Consider the following 15,943-nt stretch of genomic DNA (forward strand, 5'->3'; position numbering starts at 1 on the left):
TCTGGCGCTCTGTCCTTTCCTTGGTGGACGAGCTTGGAGTTTTTGCCAACTTTACTTCCCCTTTTGTGGCGAGCCTCTGGGTAATGAAACCCGCATTGCGGGATAAATAGATCATGTCTGGACATTTGGCTTGGGAGGACTATGTGGGATTGGGCGTGTATATCTGCTACCAACAGGCGCGTGGACCAAGCCTATTTTAGCGATGGTCTATGGTTTTTGTGTTTCTTTCTGTCTTTTCTTCTTCTGCTACCTATTTTTCACCCTTGTCGTTAATTGTCTTTTTACCCCTGATTCTTTAGTTATTTTAATGTGTTTCTTTGGCCCTGCCCTGGTCCTATACTACGAAGAAACGAACTTGGCCCAATTGGGGAGGTCGGATTACCGTACATAACCGCACTCCGGTGTCGGCGTGGGGAAGAGCAAATCCACCCCGCCGACTCCCTTTAACATCGGAGCCCCTGCTCACCCTAATACCTGTCCACTGTCCTGATTTCCTTCCTGTGTTTTTATTTGCAGTATTGCGTGAAGAGCGCCAACAAAATGCCGTCCTTTAACATTGTTGTATTTGGGGGTGACCATTGCGGTCCTGAGGTGAGGATCACACATTGCAATCGCTATGGCGGGGAACTAATATACTGTGATTTTTAGGTGACTTCAGAGGCTGTCAAGGTGAGTCGCCTCGACTATTCGATGGACCAACGGGCCAATCCGAGAGACTAACCCTGAGCTTCGAACTAGATCCTTCGTGTGATCGAGAAGAGCCGTGACGACGTCACCTTCAACCTCCAGGATCACTTGCTCGGTGGTGTAAGCGATGACCCCCAGCTTCCTTCAAAGTTTCGTACACTGGGAATCAGGGCGCGAACGCTAACCATACCCGATACCTAGGGATCGATTGATGCCACCGGATCTCCTCTTACTGACGAGGCCCTCGAGGCCGCAAAGAACGCCGACGCCGTGTTCCTTGGTGCTATTGGTGGCCCGGTATGTGACGCAGCGACACGCACAAAAGTTTACTCAACTAGAGAAGACTGAACTAATCGGGATACGTTGGGTTTGTAGAAATGGGGAACTGGCGCCGTTCGTCCTGAACAGGGAATCCTCAAACTGCGCAAGGAGATGGGTACTTTCGCCAACCTGCGACCATGCAACTTCGCTGCCCCCTCGCTAGTCGAGAGCTCCCCGCTGCGCTCTGAAGTCTGCCGCGGAGTCGACTTTAACATCATCCGTGAATTGACTGGTGGTATTTACTTCGGCGAGCGTAAGGAAGACGACGGAAGCGGCTTTGCCCTCGACACGGAGCCCTACTCCCGCGCTGAGATTGAGCGCATCACCCGCCTCGGTGCTCACCTCGCCCTACAACACAACCCCCCTCTCCCCGTGTGGAGTTTGGACAAGGCCAACGTTCTTGCTACTAGCCGCCTGTGGCGTAAGACTGTTACCGAAGTCATGGCCAAGGAGTTCCCTCAGCTCCAGATCGAGCACCAGCTTATCGACTCCGCTGCCATGATTATGGTCAAGGACCCCCGCAAGCTGAACGGTATCGTTATCACTAGCAACCTGTTCGGTGATATTATCTCCGACGAGGCCAGCGTTATCCCCGGCTCTCTGGGTCTATTGCCCAGCGCTAGTCTGAGCAGCATCCCCGATGGAACCGGCAAGGTTAACGGTATTTACGAGCCTATCCACGGTAAGTACACCATTCCCCCGCAATCCCCTTTTGAATTTGTATACTAATTTAATACTCGGTATAGGATCCGCTCCTGACATCTCCGGAAAGGGCATTGTCAACCCTGTCGCTGCTATCCTCTCCGTCGGTCTGATGATGCAGTACTCTTTCGCTCTCTTCGATGAGGCCCGCGCGGTCCAGACGGCCGTGAGCAACGTTATTGAGTCTGGCGTGCGCACTGGCGACATTGGCGGCAAGGCCTCCACTAAGGAGGTCGGTGATGCCATTGCTGCTGAGCTAGAGAAGCTTCTGAAAAAATAAGTGTCTACGCCAAGGGCTTACTACTTATGACGGAATATCAAAGTGAGCATAAAAAGTACCTACTATATGGGGCATTGGTCATGCCGAATGAGATACGAACAAATTGAATAGAATACTATTATAAGATGATGTCCCTCCATAATTGTTACCTATTGATTACCGGCACTGCTCTTATATCTGTCATTGCATGAGAAATTAATAAGTACAGTAGCTAGCGGGTATCTTAAACCGAGACGCCGAATATTAGAAACATCCTTTCGTTTTGGATGTATCACTAATGCAAGGATGATGTGCCCATCAATTCAAAAAACCCTAACTCCCATAGTGCATAGTGCATAAAGTGAAATAAACCGCCATGATGGGTGATTTGATCACCGAATCACTGGATCTCCCATCCAATCCGGCTCCTCTAAAGCGGCTACCTTGCCCGCGGCGCTGACATTGCCATCGCCTCGTCCGTCATCGTCGTTAACACCACGTAGAGACTTCCGGGCACTGTGCCTGCGGACTCGACCATCCGCGGACGCGGACGGAGCATTAACGTTCCGCCGGCGGTCATCATCCCTTGCAAAGACCTGAAATCCACGCACATGAGTATCCTTTCCGTTCTGATGATTCTCCATGATGCGCATCTGGATCACCATAGCTTTGAGCACGCTCCCAGAATACGGATCTTCATCGTCGTCATCGTCATCATCTTCGTCGCCGCCGCCGCCATCAGTATTGGCGTCTTCATCGTACACGCCGGGTTCCTGGGCGTGACCACGCTTCCGGGCAGACTTCCCCGGGTTCTCGGGATCAGATAGCAGTGAATCATCCGCGAAGAGAGTACTCGCGGACTTTCCTTTTCCTTTATCCTTTTTGCCCTGAAGTCGGACGGATTTTCGCGCCCGGCGACGTCTGCGCCTCTTTCGTACCCATCCACCATTTTGCCCCCCGACTCCCTCAAGTGGGACTTCCACCCAGCCACAGGGACCCTCACCTTCCCATGTTGCGAACTCGACTAGGTCATTCCCGCCCATACCAGCCAAAAACATCATCTTCGTAGGCGTGTAACTTTCATCAAGACTGAAATCGAGATACACTCTAATCTTAACAACGGCAACAAGTTTGAAAAAGTGTAGCGAAAGTGTATGTGGTTGCGGCCCGTCGGACTGCCAGTACTGCGTATGATCTGGGCTCCGGAGCGCAGCTACACCGCAGCCAGGTTTATGTGTTGAGACGGTCCAAGATGCGAGTGACGAAATCTCACGGAGATCGCTGGGAAGTGGCGAGGGTGATTTATCTAGACGATTAAGAGATAGTGTTAGCTGCAAGCGCCTAGGAGTATAAAGAGAAGTAAGTGTACGAACCTCGATCCTGCATCAACTCATCCTCGTCTTCCTCTATAACCTCCTCTTCCATATCTCCCTCAACCATTCCCTCCATATCCTCCTCCGAAAGCTCAACCTCGTTACCCTCTGGATCTAGTCCAATTCGTCTTTCGACACTCCCACTATTTAGCTCCTCCACATCCTCTTCCTCATCAAACGGGCTTTCCTCGTTATATTCTTCCTCCTCCTCCTCATCCTCCTCATAGCCCATGGACTCTCTCTCCTGCGGCCTCCCAGCTACTCCCCTACCAAACAACGAGAAGAGCGCTGCCTGCGCCGCAGCCGCGCGCCGAACCGGCTCCGGCGCCCCTACTACATTACCGGACGGATCAATCTGCCCACCCGACGAAGGGTGTAACTGCGGGAACGGAACTCTAGGAGACGGTGTTTGAAAATGTCCCTGAGCTGGGATATGGTTTAGTCGCTGTCGTTGTTGTGGCTGCGGCAGCTGCGGTTGCGGTTGTGGGGAGTCGGAGGAGGGAGGAGCCGTGGGGTGTCTGCGGAGGAGATGGCGAGGCATCGCTGTGGTTGGGTCTGGTATTGCGATGTTTGACTTGAATTATTATGATTCCATTATATATTCCCAATAGCGGGGATGTTCGAATCGGTTGTTTCGTGGGGAACTAACTGACAGGGGTTGTTTGTGTTTTGATAGAGCTCTTTCTTGCGGTGGAATTCCGCGTCACGTGAATAGCTATGTATAGATAGGTGGGAATGGGAAGTCGGGAAGGGAGGATTAAATTAAGTCATATATCTATTAGATAAATATGCTGCTGAAATAAGAATATGATACATTATCGTAGTGTATAACAAATAATACAACACAGTTGTGCGCAACGCTGGTAACAAGAGGCTCCGCAGAGAGCATATTTATTTACATCCTACTCCTTGACATCGACGTAGCCAAGTTTTTGGCCCATCTGTATCCGCTGGCCCTTTTCAATATTCCAATTCAATCCACCTTCTCGCTGGCCCTCTTTCCAACCGGCATCAAACGACTTGCGCGTGCCCATGGGAGCCTCGAAGACTAGCACGATAGAGCTCCCCAACTGGAACCCGCCCATCTCCTCACCTCGTTGAAGAGAGTGGCCACCTAGTGTCCGGCTTGCGTGAAGGTATGTAGCTTCCGCGAACCCGGGGTATTGCTCACCACGCTTGGCGGCTTCTGCGGCGGCCACATCCGCCGCGGTGTCCGTCAGAAGGCTATTGGTGCGTAGTTCGGAGTCGAAGTTGATTTTGATTGAGCCGACATTTGTAGCGCCTACTGGGGTATAGCTGAAGAATCCCCAACGCCACCGACCCAGAAGCACCACACGCTCGTTGAGTGTGAAAAGGCCAGGTAGATGTCGTTGCAAATAGGGTGACACGGAGAACAGCTCGCCGGCAAAGTGTCGACGGCTTTCAACAACCCATGGTACAGGCGAGTGGAACCGATGGTAATCACCAGGGGCGAGGTAGATTACCACGTAGTAAAGGGCATTATTCGACATGGGTTTTGGCGCATACCAAGGGCTTCCATCACCGCGCGCAAGGTCCTCCCGAACCTGGGCTTCGGACGCTGCTTTGGATTCTGTGGACGCATCTATGGATGATGATCGCTTTCTTAGACCAGCGTGCTCTCCAGAAAAGAGGGATGGTAGCGTGTAGGAAATGCCATTCATCTTAGCAAATTCTTCATCTGCCGACATGTTGGCAGCATCTTTTTGCGAGGGTTCATTCTGATGGTCCATGAATTTCTTGGAGTGGTCTGCTTGAGACGGCGTGGCAGAACCTAGGAGCGCGTCCAGGCTGTACGTCACACCTTTGACCTGCTCCACTTCTCCTCGCTCTATCAGACCGAACTGAAGAATGCGCCCATCGGAGGGAGACAGTATAGCGTGCGGATCCGAATCTAGCGGCCGGACCCCAGGCTTCAGTTTACGGTAGAAGAAGGCTGCCAAGTTTGGGTACACGTGAAGATCAGGTTCCGCCACTTCATTCAAGTTGGCGCCAAATACCCACGAGTATAGTTTGAAACCCGGGACACGAAGGTAGTAAGGAAGTTCTATTTCATTGAAGCGACCCCATAGACGAGACATTGCCTTCAACGGCAAGGTTGACATGATTTGAACCTGCCATGGCCCACTGAGTCGGGTCTTTGGACGCGGAGGGGGTTTTGAGAAATCGAATGACTCTCCTGAAGCTTCGGATTCCCTCTCTATACGTAATCGTTCATTTCGTTGAGACTTGTAATAATGAAGAATGCCTAGGAGACCGATTCCCAGACCAACCGGGATCGGGTACCATTCGACCTTGGTGTTCCGTAGGGCAAAGCCCAGTCGGGATCCAAATGTGCTTCCGGGCGATGATTTCTGATTTTGATTGTTGTAATTGCGCCGGGACTTCGAAAAGAACCGGACGCCTGTCCGGAGCCGGTCAGGGGATCCAAACGACACCATATCTGATAATGCAACGCTATCTCTCGAAAAGCGAGTGAGGTTCCGACGAAAGGGCATAGAATATCTGGACAGGCACAAGGCCATATTATGAGGGTCACACCATGGATATCATGCAGCAATGCAGTGCCGAAGCGTGGGGAAGTTTAACCGGAGAAACTCATGTGATTTTGCGATAGATGATGTTTTTGGCACCCCTCCACCGCCCGGCAGAATCCGCCGATAGCAACTGTCTCCTTCCTCCTCCACGGCCTGATCTCCGCTCCAACAACCTCCTCATCAGCGTCTACACTGCATTAGTATTATTTATTCTCTCATTATTTTGACTTCAACACCCACTTATATTTGTGCTCTCAGTATTTCGGAATTTCGCTCGATTAGCAGCTCGTGGGGGACTGCGCCGCATCCTAGAGGCCACCGTTATCATAGAGCTGCCCAGACCCGCACCAGAGCTTCGACACATTTGCTCCACATAGTTGGCCTTTCCGCGACTTCCCCGTTTTTTGTCTCCTACAAACACATTTTCTGCTTTACGGATGTCTCTGATGGATACAGGGGTTGGAGCCAGCGTCAAGGGCTACACCCTCCATGTATTGTGTCCGTCTTTGCCATCGCCGAACCGCTTCACGTTCAAAGGCCTGCCCCTCTCCATCACGGTTGCCGACCTTAAAGTTCGCATTTCAGAATTGATCCCTTCCCAACCGGCGCCAAGAAGCCAGAAGCTATTATATCTCGGAAAGATACTTGCAGATGACAGCGTGACCTTGCAGTCGCTGTTCGGTTCACTGGATGTAAGCGCCACTTCCTCCCTACATGTATTCAGGTCTGAGGGCTAACGTTGATTACCCGCAGAGCGACGAGGTCTCAGTGCACCTTATACTTCCACCTTCTCCCCCGCAGCCTGCAGACCCAACCAAGCCTACTACGGGTGCCTCAAACACTTCTCATGCCATCACTCATAGACACGACCAACCGCACAACCCTGGATTACATGCTCAGCAAATAAGGTACAGAGCGCCTAATCCTTTGAGACGGGATGAAATCGCCCAGTCCTTGCACGAAAATGCCCGCCGTCGCCTCGCCGAAATACAACAGCGAACGCTTCCTGAATCTCAATGGCCAAGGCCGCCGCATTGGGCATCGCGTCAGCAGATTCCCCATCTGCCGCCTTATATGCCAGGACCATCAGTTCCAGTTACACAAACTACAGCACCTTTCGCTTCCTTGCCAAACCTGTCGGTCATGGACTTAGGGGAGGGCCTGCAACTCCCCGAAGAGGCTCGACCACGTCTAAGGCTGCTAAAACAGTACATCGGCTTAGCCGAAGAACAACTAAACTGCGGAATTGCGCCCACAATCGACCATGTGATTCAATTACGCACACATCTTTTCAAGCTGCTTGATGCCCAACTCCAGCGGCCCTTGTCTGAACGCGGCGAGTATATTGAGCCATTAATCACCCGCGTCTTTGACATTTCCACGCGCGCGGATGAGCTTCGCCAGCCTCGCCTTCTGCCCACTCAATTTGGCCCCTCACATGGTTCGATGGGCGAGTTGTACCTCGTCTCTTCACCTAGTGGTTACCAGGCTCTATGTGCGTCTTCAGTAAATGCATCGGGTGCGGTTCGGACACTTGGTACAACGCAAACACTCGGAACAGAATCTTCCACCAATGGCCAACAACCCAATGTACAACAAAATGCAGACGCCGCGGTTATGGAAAATGTCGTTCGTCAAGCCGTACTGAACCAAAGACCTGCAGCCGACGGACAGTTTGGCTTGGGGCGAAATTTGAGACGGCTGTGGCTTTTTATGCGACTTTACTTTTTCTGTCATATGTTCAGCCAACCTGGTTCTCAAACACGACTACTCTATGTGACCCTCGCTGTAATAGCTGCAATCCTTTCAGAAACTAGCGTACCAAGGCGGTTGTACGAGATGATTTTCGCTCCTGTTCAGCGACATCTCGAAGGCCTGGTGCACTTTGTGCCAGAGCCAGCTCCACAGGGTGCAGAAGCAACAACCAACCAAGGAGTCAGAGTGCAGCCCGATCGCGAGGCAAGTTGGGCCGCTGGGGCATACCATAATTTACGAAGAGTGGAGCGGTCAGCGGCCCTTTTTATCGCCAGCCTAGTACCAGGTGTGGGAGAGAGGCACATTGAGGTACGCAATGCGGCGGAGGCTGCGCGAAATGCTGAAATAGCACGACAGGAGGAAGAACGACGTCGACAAGAAGAAGAAGCGGCGGTAGCAGAGAATCCAGAGGAGCATTCACCCGGTGTGGACGACGGAGCCGGCAATTCTGATCGGGTTTCTCTCACTGACACAGGGCCCGAAGCTCCGAACGTGCCCCAAACTGCGATACCCCAAGAAGCACACTAGGTACAACTTAGGTACTAGTCGTGCTTCTGCTTGCACCTTTTCTACTTGGCGTTACTGTTTGGAATTAGCGTAGGTATCGTTATTGGGTTCGAAATATGGAGTTTGTTAAATAGCGTCATGCCTTTCTTCATTCAATAGGCAACCGTATAGATAGCATATCTAGTCTATAAAATTTGGATATATGCAAGTATGCGTAGTCTCTATAACTTTGTTCCCAGTCTCAGCTCACCATCTGCTGGAACTGCCGGCTCTGTCATTGGCCCCGTGTCAAAAGACTCCTCCCCATTGAAATGCCACCCTCTCTCCGCACCACCGCTCAAAAAGCTACAATCCCCGTTCACTACACAATCCCACCCACCCCCGACTCCTCTTCCACCTTCCCATTCTGGCACAACCGTGACATCTGGGTTCGCAATCCTCGTCCCATCTGCCAGTAGACCCTTCCCCGGTTCTGACGCAGCAGGCCCGCCGCCCCTCCTCCGAAAGGTACTCAACCCCGCTGTATAAACATAAAAATCCTCTTCACTGGAATCCGCGGGCATATTCCCCGTCAGCACGCGCCCAATCGCAATGAGTGGTGCCGCATGCGAGCATATAAAGATAGCCTTGCTTGTTCTCTGCTCAGGAGGGAGAGATGCCTCTATCGTGGCGATTTCCGCATCCACTTCCCTGATTATACCCGCCAACGCAGTTGCGAGGCGGTTATGTAGTTGCGGGATTGATTCACCCCGCGTTGAAGTGTAAAGGACTGGGGATTTTCGGGCGCTGTTTAGAGTAAATGGTGCTGCTTTGCCAGATTTGAGTGATTGTAGGGTTGAGATCGTTGGAGGCGTGGGGTGGTGGAAGAAGGTTGTTGAGCCGAACCATTCCCTAGTACGAGTAAGTCTAACCCCATTATGCGTGGCGCCCAGCCAAAGTGGGGGAAAAGTGGTGCAGGGTAGAAGAAGGAGGATGCATACCCAAGCCCATTCTCAACCCGTATCTCAAACTCCGCCTGATCATCTATCCCATTTGTACCGCCCTCTCCAATCTGCGCCTTTTTCACTTCGCCCAATGCCCTAACGGAGGGTTCAATTGTCTGTAAGCATCGCCAAAAGGGGCTTGAGTAGACTCGGAACGGCTTGGGGGTTACATCCCCGCTAACGATGTGCGTTGCGAGTTCGTGCGACTGCCGGACGCCGTGCGAGGTTAGGGTTGGGTCCGAGGGGTTTCCCGATGGCGTGGGGAACTGGGAAGTGTATGTGCCGGTCTTGTGGTCGATTGTCCAGTTCAAGCGGTGCTGTGTTGATTTGAGGAATATGTAAGTGGGTGTGGTTCATTAAGTAGACAGGGTTAGGTTGGCGGGGGTAGGTGCCGGGGATGGAGAAGAAGGACGTACCCCATGTCGTGTTAGATAAATTGTGTCGAGGGGCATAGCGACTTTGTTACTACCCACAAATACAGGTAGCGCTATAGTGGAAAGGTTGAAGGAAAAGAACAGAGTAGATTGAGCTGGGGTCGAGGGGTGCGGGGGGCTATCGATATATCGGTCTTGACCTGGACCTCGGCCCGTGATAAGACACTCAATTGTCACGCCGAATTTGACTTGGGATTGAAATCTACGAAATTAAGAGAATAATTCTAGGTTCCAGACACGGTCATAGATTAACGAATATAACTACTATCTAGCGTTTAGCACAGGTATCATCCCTCAACTCCTCGCCAAGACTTGTACATTTTCAATTCGCAACCCACGACGACTGTCCATGCCGGGCCATTGTTTTATCAGATTTTTTTTCGGACAAACTTTTTAGTAGAAGAAACCGAGGAGCTTGCCAGCAACGTGCTTGCGACGGGCCTCCTCGTGGTCCATGATACCAGCGGAGGTGGTCAGGACAACGAAACCGAACTGACGAGAAGGAAGGAGCTGGACGGCCCAGTTCTCGATCTCACCGAGCTGAACGGGGTAGCGGGGGTTGATGACACCGCACTTGTTGAGACGGCCGTTGAGCTGGATGACGATCTTGCCGGCGCGGTGGTCGTCAACTTCCTCGAATTCACCGATGTAGCCTGGAAGCAGGAAAAAGAATTAGTGGGACTGTGGCGAAGATTTAAAGGTTTGCCCAACACAGAGCTCAGAAAAAGAGAGAAGGGAAACTTGTAAGATCTCCGCCATCGCATCAAAGATACGACAAGATTAATATCTCGGGCACTTAAAGGGCAAAACGTCGTAAGTATCGAAAGCGCCGCCTAGTTATCAGCCCGAATTTTTGAAGATCTCACAAGACTCCCATTCTCTTTTCCCATTTCACTCCGTGGGCATCGAAACCATAATTGTCAACATACCGTGCTTCTGCATGACGCTCAGGAACTTGATGATGACCTTGGAAGAAGGACGGACGAGGACCTGGCGCTTGCCAGCCTTCTCAGCGTTGTTGATGGCGTTGAGCGCATCGTTGAGGACGGAAGTCTTGACCATTTTGTCGGTGTTGAGGGATAGAGATCGAGATTCTCAAATCGAGTAAGAGTAAAACTGGAGATGAGGTATCTGTATTACAAGAAACCCTTCATCCCCCGGTTAGGGGATTCGGGTTTTACATAGTCAGCCACCAGTAGTCCTCGAGCGCAAAGAGTGCCCTTATGGTTGCAACAATCAAAAGGGTTCTTCAGCCCGTGCCGTAATGAGAGATGCGTATCACGTTGGAGAAGTTTCTGGTCCCATTGAGCCTTCGGGTCGGAAGTTCTGCATCAAAAACTTTTTCTTTCCCAGCAAGATCTCATTTTCCTCCGGTCGCAACTCCGGGGAATTGGGTGGCCAGAAATTCCGCAGTGATTGCTCTCCCAGACTAGCTGTGAGGCTGTAGAAGGGGGGAATTTTGCAAGTAAAACATACCTCGATGGTAGGTGCCGACGGTGCTGGAGTGAACGAGGTTGTCGAGATCAGGAGGTTGATCAATAGCGGTGGAGTTGAGATTTCACGGATGTGCGCGCTTAGGGTTTTCAACTTTTACCCTTATCACCACTCACGTGATGATAAGATATTCATGCCTCAGGCAACGTATCAGATATTGCAAGTTCCGTATGCGCCGGAACTCCCGGAACTTTACAACGTTTGAATTGATATGCTTTTTCAAAGTTTTCATCATTCTCTATACAGGTTCTTTTGGGTAGTGTAGGGGTTGAGGGTCAGATTATACTAGCATGGATCAAATACTTCATGGCGGTGTATCTTTAGGGGTTACATGACTTCGGGCATACATGAGATGGGGGGTAAAGTGCGTGAGTCTAATGATGAGAAAAAATTAAGCAAAAGACAGGGAGATGAATTGAATTGTGCAACATGGTGTGATCATGCATTTGGGACAGGTCATGAAACAAGGGGAAGCGTCCGAAAAAAAGCGAAGGACGATGCCTAACGACATTTATCCGAGGGGAGAAGACAAAAGTCAAAAGGTAGGGTAGGGTGTAGGGGAGAAAATGAGGTGTCGGGGGTATAGATAGTGAGATGGGGCATGTGTTGGGGGAGACCGCCATATGTGCTGTCACAAACTGCCTGGGAAATTGTTTGGCAGCTTGCCGCTATTTCAGGGCACGGCACTTTGGGTGTGCCTCTTGAGAGGAGCTCCAAGATAGAAACCTCGGACCGTGAGGTTATCTTCCAGATCGTCGCACGCCTCGTCGGGGAATACTGGTGGTAGAAAATGATATCCACGCAGGAGTGTTTTATGACATTCCACCGCCCTGCATGTTGATCTGGTTCTTGACCTGCTCACGAGCCCAGCGAGCGGTATCAATGGTGCGGGGACCGTATTCGCGGTTGGTTCTGGTTTCCCTCACCAAGCTTGTGACCCACTCATTACGGAAGAAGGCGGCGATAGAACCGTCAGGGTACGCATCAGCAAGGTCACTAGAGCTAGTTAGTATATAAACTTTCACAGGGTCACCAGTGATCGAACTTACCCAAGGACACCCATAGATGACCGCATCAACCCTTCGCTGCGAGAACTGGGATCTTGAGAAATAAGGCGAAGGAGTTCGAAAATAGGCTGGACGAATTCCTCCAGGGATTTCACTGCAAAATAGTTAGCACTTACTCGTAGTGATGAAAACCAGGGCTTATCGTACCTTGTGGCCTGCCCTTGTAAGCAATAAGAATACCACCCCAGGCATCCATGATACCCTCACGAAGGGAAATGACATAATCCAACATTTCGATGGTGACATCAGAGCTTGCGGTGACCAAGGAGGCCTGCTTCAGTACTTGGCCAACAACGGTCAGGTATTTATCGAATTGTACGCCAATAGCCTGAGCAATATCTCCGAACGTCTCAAGAATGGCAGGCTTGAGCTGGTTTGTGGCACTCTGTAGATAAAGTTAGAAAAATATATAGGATGATGGAGCAGGGTCTACTAACGCTCAAGTTGTTCATGAGGTGGTTCATGAAGGCGTCACAGTACGGCGAGATCTTCTCGTTCAATGCACGAGAGATATCGCTGACCAAGCCAATGGCCATTGAGCAAAGACCCGGCTCCTCCTGGTTGCCGAGGGCGTTGTTGAGGAACGGGCTGAAAGGCTCCATGTACTTCTCAAATTCTTCATCCAGAGCACCAGCGACCGCACCCACCGTCGAGAACACAACATCAGGTACGCTGGATTTAGGAGGAACTGTGGAGAGAACTTGAAGCAGGGTGTGCATGATGCGGTCAGCCTGGGGCTTGATTTCGGCTTCAAGACGTTGGACAATGGCCTAATTAAATTAGTAAATGACCACACAGGGAGAAATTTCATTTACTTACTAGAACAACACTAGTGATGCCGGTTTGCATCTCCTCAAGAGTGATACGGTCTTCAACACTGACGACTTGCTGCTGCATGGGAATGGTCTGCTCCAGGCGCTGAAGGATAAGATCGGAAAGGTTGGCAACCATGGGAAGGCTGTCATTCGCAGCGTTTGTGATGAAAGAGTTGAGAACTTCGTAGCCAGCGGTTCGAAGCTGGTTATCCGCATCTTGTCTGTACGAAGTTAGACCTGCACGAAAAATATATAGCTAGATATAAACAAGCAAAAAACATACCTCTCCGTAAGCGTCAAGAGCGACTTCACGCTCTCCTCGAAATATTTCGAGATGGGGTTGGTCTGAGCACCAGGATCACCGGCGAAACGGTCGGCAACGTTCATCAATGCCCAGCAACATGAGCTAGCAATCTTGGGAGAGCTTGCAAGGCCGTTGAAGAGGCAAGAGATAAGGGGTTGAAGGTGGACGTCAGGGTCGAGAGTCTCGGAGCAGAAGTCGCAAACGCGGCCGAGGGCGTAGGCAGCAGAGTCACGGACCTGGATGGAGCTGTCTTCCATCATGCTGACGAGAACACGCAGAGCCTGCTTCACCAGAGGCTCCAGAACCTGAGGGGATGGGCCATCCATGATCGCGCCGAAGGCGGCCACGGCAGCGTCTCTGCGGCGCCAATCTTCATGGCGAATGTTCTCCTCAACGAAAGCCAGGACAGGCTGAATGACCTCAGCCTGAACGGACTGGGCGTATAGTTGCAGGGCCTGGTAGGCCGCACGGGAAACGTTGTACTCGTCATCTCCTGCATCTTCATCCTGCTTGCACATTGACTGCAAAAGCACTGGGACAACCTCGCGGCAAGCAATGCGCGCAAAGCCATACATTGGGCGGACATCAGTCAAACCCTCCTCTTGGGCCTAATTATAGTCAGCAAAAACTCAGCGATGAGAAGAGCGGGGCAAAACTTACCGCAGCATTATCATCTTCAATAGCAATTTCTTCTTCGCAAACGGTACACCAGAATTCAATAGCAAGCTTGGCTACATCTTCCTCCTCGCTCTTCATTCCCATGATACTGAGGCCAAACAGAGCCTTCTCCATGTAAAAGCTCATCTTATCGTAGTAAGCACCCATAATACGGTTCAGACAACCGAAAGCACCGGCCTGGACACGGAGGTCATCAGCCTGCGTAGCCTCACAAACAACCTGCATGATGTAGTTCCGTTCGCCCTCATTTTCCATATTCGATCGTACAAAGTCTACAGAGTCACTGAGGGCCTTGATAGCGGCATATCGAATGTCCATGCTCTGCTCCTCGCGACGAGCCCCCTGAACAACAGCCGTAAGAATAGCATTGGAGTGTGCAGCCAGACTTTCTCGAAGTTCCAGATCCTGAGATTCGCAAATGAAACCGATGGTGATCAGGCAGGCCTGCTTCATTTGATCGGATCCACTCGCGACACCCTGAACGAGAACCTGCATCAAATCGGGCCATTCATTCTGTGGCAGCTCGATGGCAGCGATAGAGACAATAAACTGAGCAGCTGACTGACCGGCCCGCCCATCTTTGGAGCCGAGTGTGTCGATGGCCAGTTTCTTGACTTGCGCCTTAATTTCTGTGGTAATTTGCTGGCGCCATTTTTGTTGAACTTCGTTTAGTCTTTCTCGATCCCTGAAGGTGAAAGCGTTCTTTAGAGCGAGACCGGCGGCGGTTCTGATGTGGGATGCGGAGTTTTCATTTGCGAGTTCTTGACCTAAGGTGACGAGATATCCGGCCTAAAGTAGACGAGGGGTACAGCGTTAGCGAGTGAAACCCAGAGAATTTTGCCCCAAAAACGAGGAGTAACGGCGAGAGTCAGAATAGGAGTATACGTACAAAGTCGACCTCTGCCGCATGGAGCAACTGCTGCTCAGAGTTGGTACGTGTGGTGGCATCTATAGGTTAGGCGAGGGAAACGGATTAGCAAGACCGGTCCCAGAACATACTTTCAGACAAGTCTCAGGAGATCGAGTTTACCTGGCGAGATGGTGCCTTCCAACACCTGAGTGACATTCATATTGGATTATTGAGTTGATAATACCAGAATCACAAGCCAGTAGCAGAGATTCCAGAAAAAAGAAAAGGAAAGGAAAAGGGAGGGAGGGGAAGAAGGAAAGGGAAAAACTCCTCTTTCTCGGTTACAACAGAAGTAAGAGACAGGATGTGTATAGCACAATAAAGCCCACGGCAAAAGAGAGGTGTCGTATGGAGGGAGGAGAGGAGGGCTTATGCAAATGGCAGTGGTGGTAATGGTGGTGGTTGTGAGAACGGGAGGAGGGCGGGAGGTTCAAGTTGTTTTTGTGGATTATGACGAGGAGCTGGACGGCGGATCTGGAGGCATGCACCACTTTCCGCGGACCGTAGGAATCAGGAGCAACCGCACAATATAAAAATGCCCAGACGAAACAGCTCTTGACTCTTGAAATGAGCAGAGTTCCTCGTCTTGTAAGCCTCAAAAATATAAAAGACGACAAAAAAAGAAGCGAGTCGAGCTGGTTGAATAAAATCTAGCCTTGGCTTCCCTTAGGCTGAGACTAGAGAGGCCAGTTCTTAAGGAGAGCGGGTGAATAAAAACGAGAGGAAAAAAAGAATATTGATAACCAAGCCGGGTCTTGTTTTACAAATAGTCGAAATCGAGTTCTTTTCTGTAGAGACTTTCTTCCTTGAAGAACTTATACAGCAAAAGCACCGTCCAACTCCATGACTCTCATTGACACCTCCGGATGACGGACGTGCATTTACTGCTTCTGATTGGCCCATCTCCACGTCCTCCGCTCCAATCCGGCTAGCGTGGCACGTGACACTTATCCCTGACAAAGAAACCGACGGGAAAGATCACATTCACTATTTCTTTCAACAGGCTTGAAAGGGTGCTCTGGTCTAATAATAACTAGCATGTATTGAAGACGATTATCTCAACTACATTGCCTTGTTCCAGCCGCACCCAAGCAGCAGA

The 15,943-nt window shown here is 50.9% G+C and overlaps 7 protein-coding genes across 7 annotated transcripts; 2 read left to right on the forward strand and 5 right to left on the reverse strand.

The window, feature by feature from the left end:
• Positions 1-540: 540 nt before the first annotated feature.
• leu2A (3-isopropylmalate dehydrogenase LEU2) lies at positions 541-1,990 on the forward strand (the record flags this gene model as incomplete). Its single annotated transcript, XM_041705937.1, has 6 exons — positions 541-591; positions 649-669; positions 739-807; positions 889-984; positions 1,063-1,690; positions 1,755-1,990. The coding sequence occupies 6 exons, from the start codon at positions 541-543 to the stop codon at positions 1,988-1,990; spliced, it is 1,101 nt and encodes a 366-aa protein (XP_041558372.1).
• Positions 1,991-2,361: 371 nt separating this feature from the next.
• DOC1 (anaphase promoting complex subunit DOC1) lies at positions 2,362-3,883 on the reverse strand (the record flags this gene model as incomplete). The annotated part of the gene is made up of 2 exons (XM_041705938.1): positions 2,362-3,275; positions 3,343-3,883. The coding sequence occupies 2 exons, from the start codon at positions 3,881-3,883 to the stop codon at positions 2,362-2,364; spliced, it is 1,455 nt and encodes a 484-aa protein (XP_041558373.1).
• A 361-nt stretch (positions 3,884-4,244) lies between these two features.
• Positions 4,245-5,885, reverse strand: PSD1 (phosphatidylserine decarboxylase 1; the record flags this gene model as incomplete). The annotated part of the gene is made up of 1 exon (XM_041705939.1): positions 4,245-5,885. The coding sequence occupies one exon, from the start codon at positions 5,883-5,885 to the stop codon at positions 4,245-4,247; it is 1,641 nt and encodes a 546-aa protein (XP_041558374.1).
• Positions 5,886-6,334: 449 nt separating this feature from the next.
• APUU_50892S (uncharacterized protein) lies at positions 6,335-8,180 on the forward strand (the record flags this gene model as incomplete). Its single annotated transcript, XM_041705940.1, has 2 exons — positions 6,335-6,589; positions 6,651-8,180. 2 exons carry the CDS (start codon positions 6,335-6,337, stop codon positions 8,178-8,180), a joined length of 1,785 nt encoding a protein of 594 aa, XP_041558375.1.
• A 200-nt stretch (positions 8,181-8,380) lies between these two features.
• APUU_50893A (phosphoglycerate mutase family protein) lies at positions 8,381-9,594 on the reverse strand (the record flags this gene model as incomplete). The annotated part of the gene is made up of 3 exons (XM_041705942.1): positions 8,381-9,050; positions 9,140-9,459; positions 9,559-9,594. The coding sequence occupies 3 exons, from the start codon at positions 9,592-9,594 to the stop codon at positions 8,381-8,383; spliced, it is 1,026 nt and encodes a 341-aa protein (XP_041558376.1).
• Positions 9,595-9,969: 375 nt separating this feature from the next.
• On the reverse strand, positions 9,970-10,638 carry RPS22 (40S ribosomal protein uS8; the record flags this gene model as incomplete). Its single annotated transcript, XM_041705943.1, has 2 exons — positions 9,970-10,229; positions 10,506-10,638. The coding sequence occupies 2 exons, from the start codon at positions 10,636-10,638 to the stop codon at positions 9,970-9,972; spliced, it is 393 nt and encodes a 130-aa protein (XP_041558377.1).
• A 1,244-nt stretch (positions 10,639-11,882) lies between these two features.
• Positions 11,883-15,004, reverse strand: KAP95 (karyopherin beta; the record flags this gene model as incomplete). Its single annotated transcript, XM_041705944.1, has 9 exons — positions 11,883-12,066; positions 12,120-12,231; positions 12,285-12,522; positions 12,575-12,907; positions 12,957-13,173; positions 13,236-13,864; positions 13,917-14,723; positions 14,824-14,882; positions 14,965-15,004. 9 exons carry the CDS (start codon positions 15,002-15,004, stop codon positions 11,883-11,885), a joined length of 2,619 nt encoding a protein of 872 aa, XP_041558378.1.
• Positions 15,005-15,943: the final 939 nt, after the last annotated feature.

The sequence above is a fragment of the Aspergillus puulaauensis genome, chromosome 5 (genome assembly GCF_016861865.1).
Source record: "Aspergillus puulaauensis MK2 DNA, chromosome 5, nearly complete sequence".
In the NCBI taxonomy this organism is placed as follows: Eukaryota; Fungi; Ascomycota; class Eurotiomycetes; order Eurotiales; family Aspergillaceae; genus Aspergillus; species Aspergillus puulaauensis.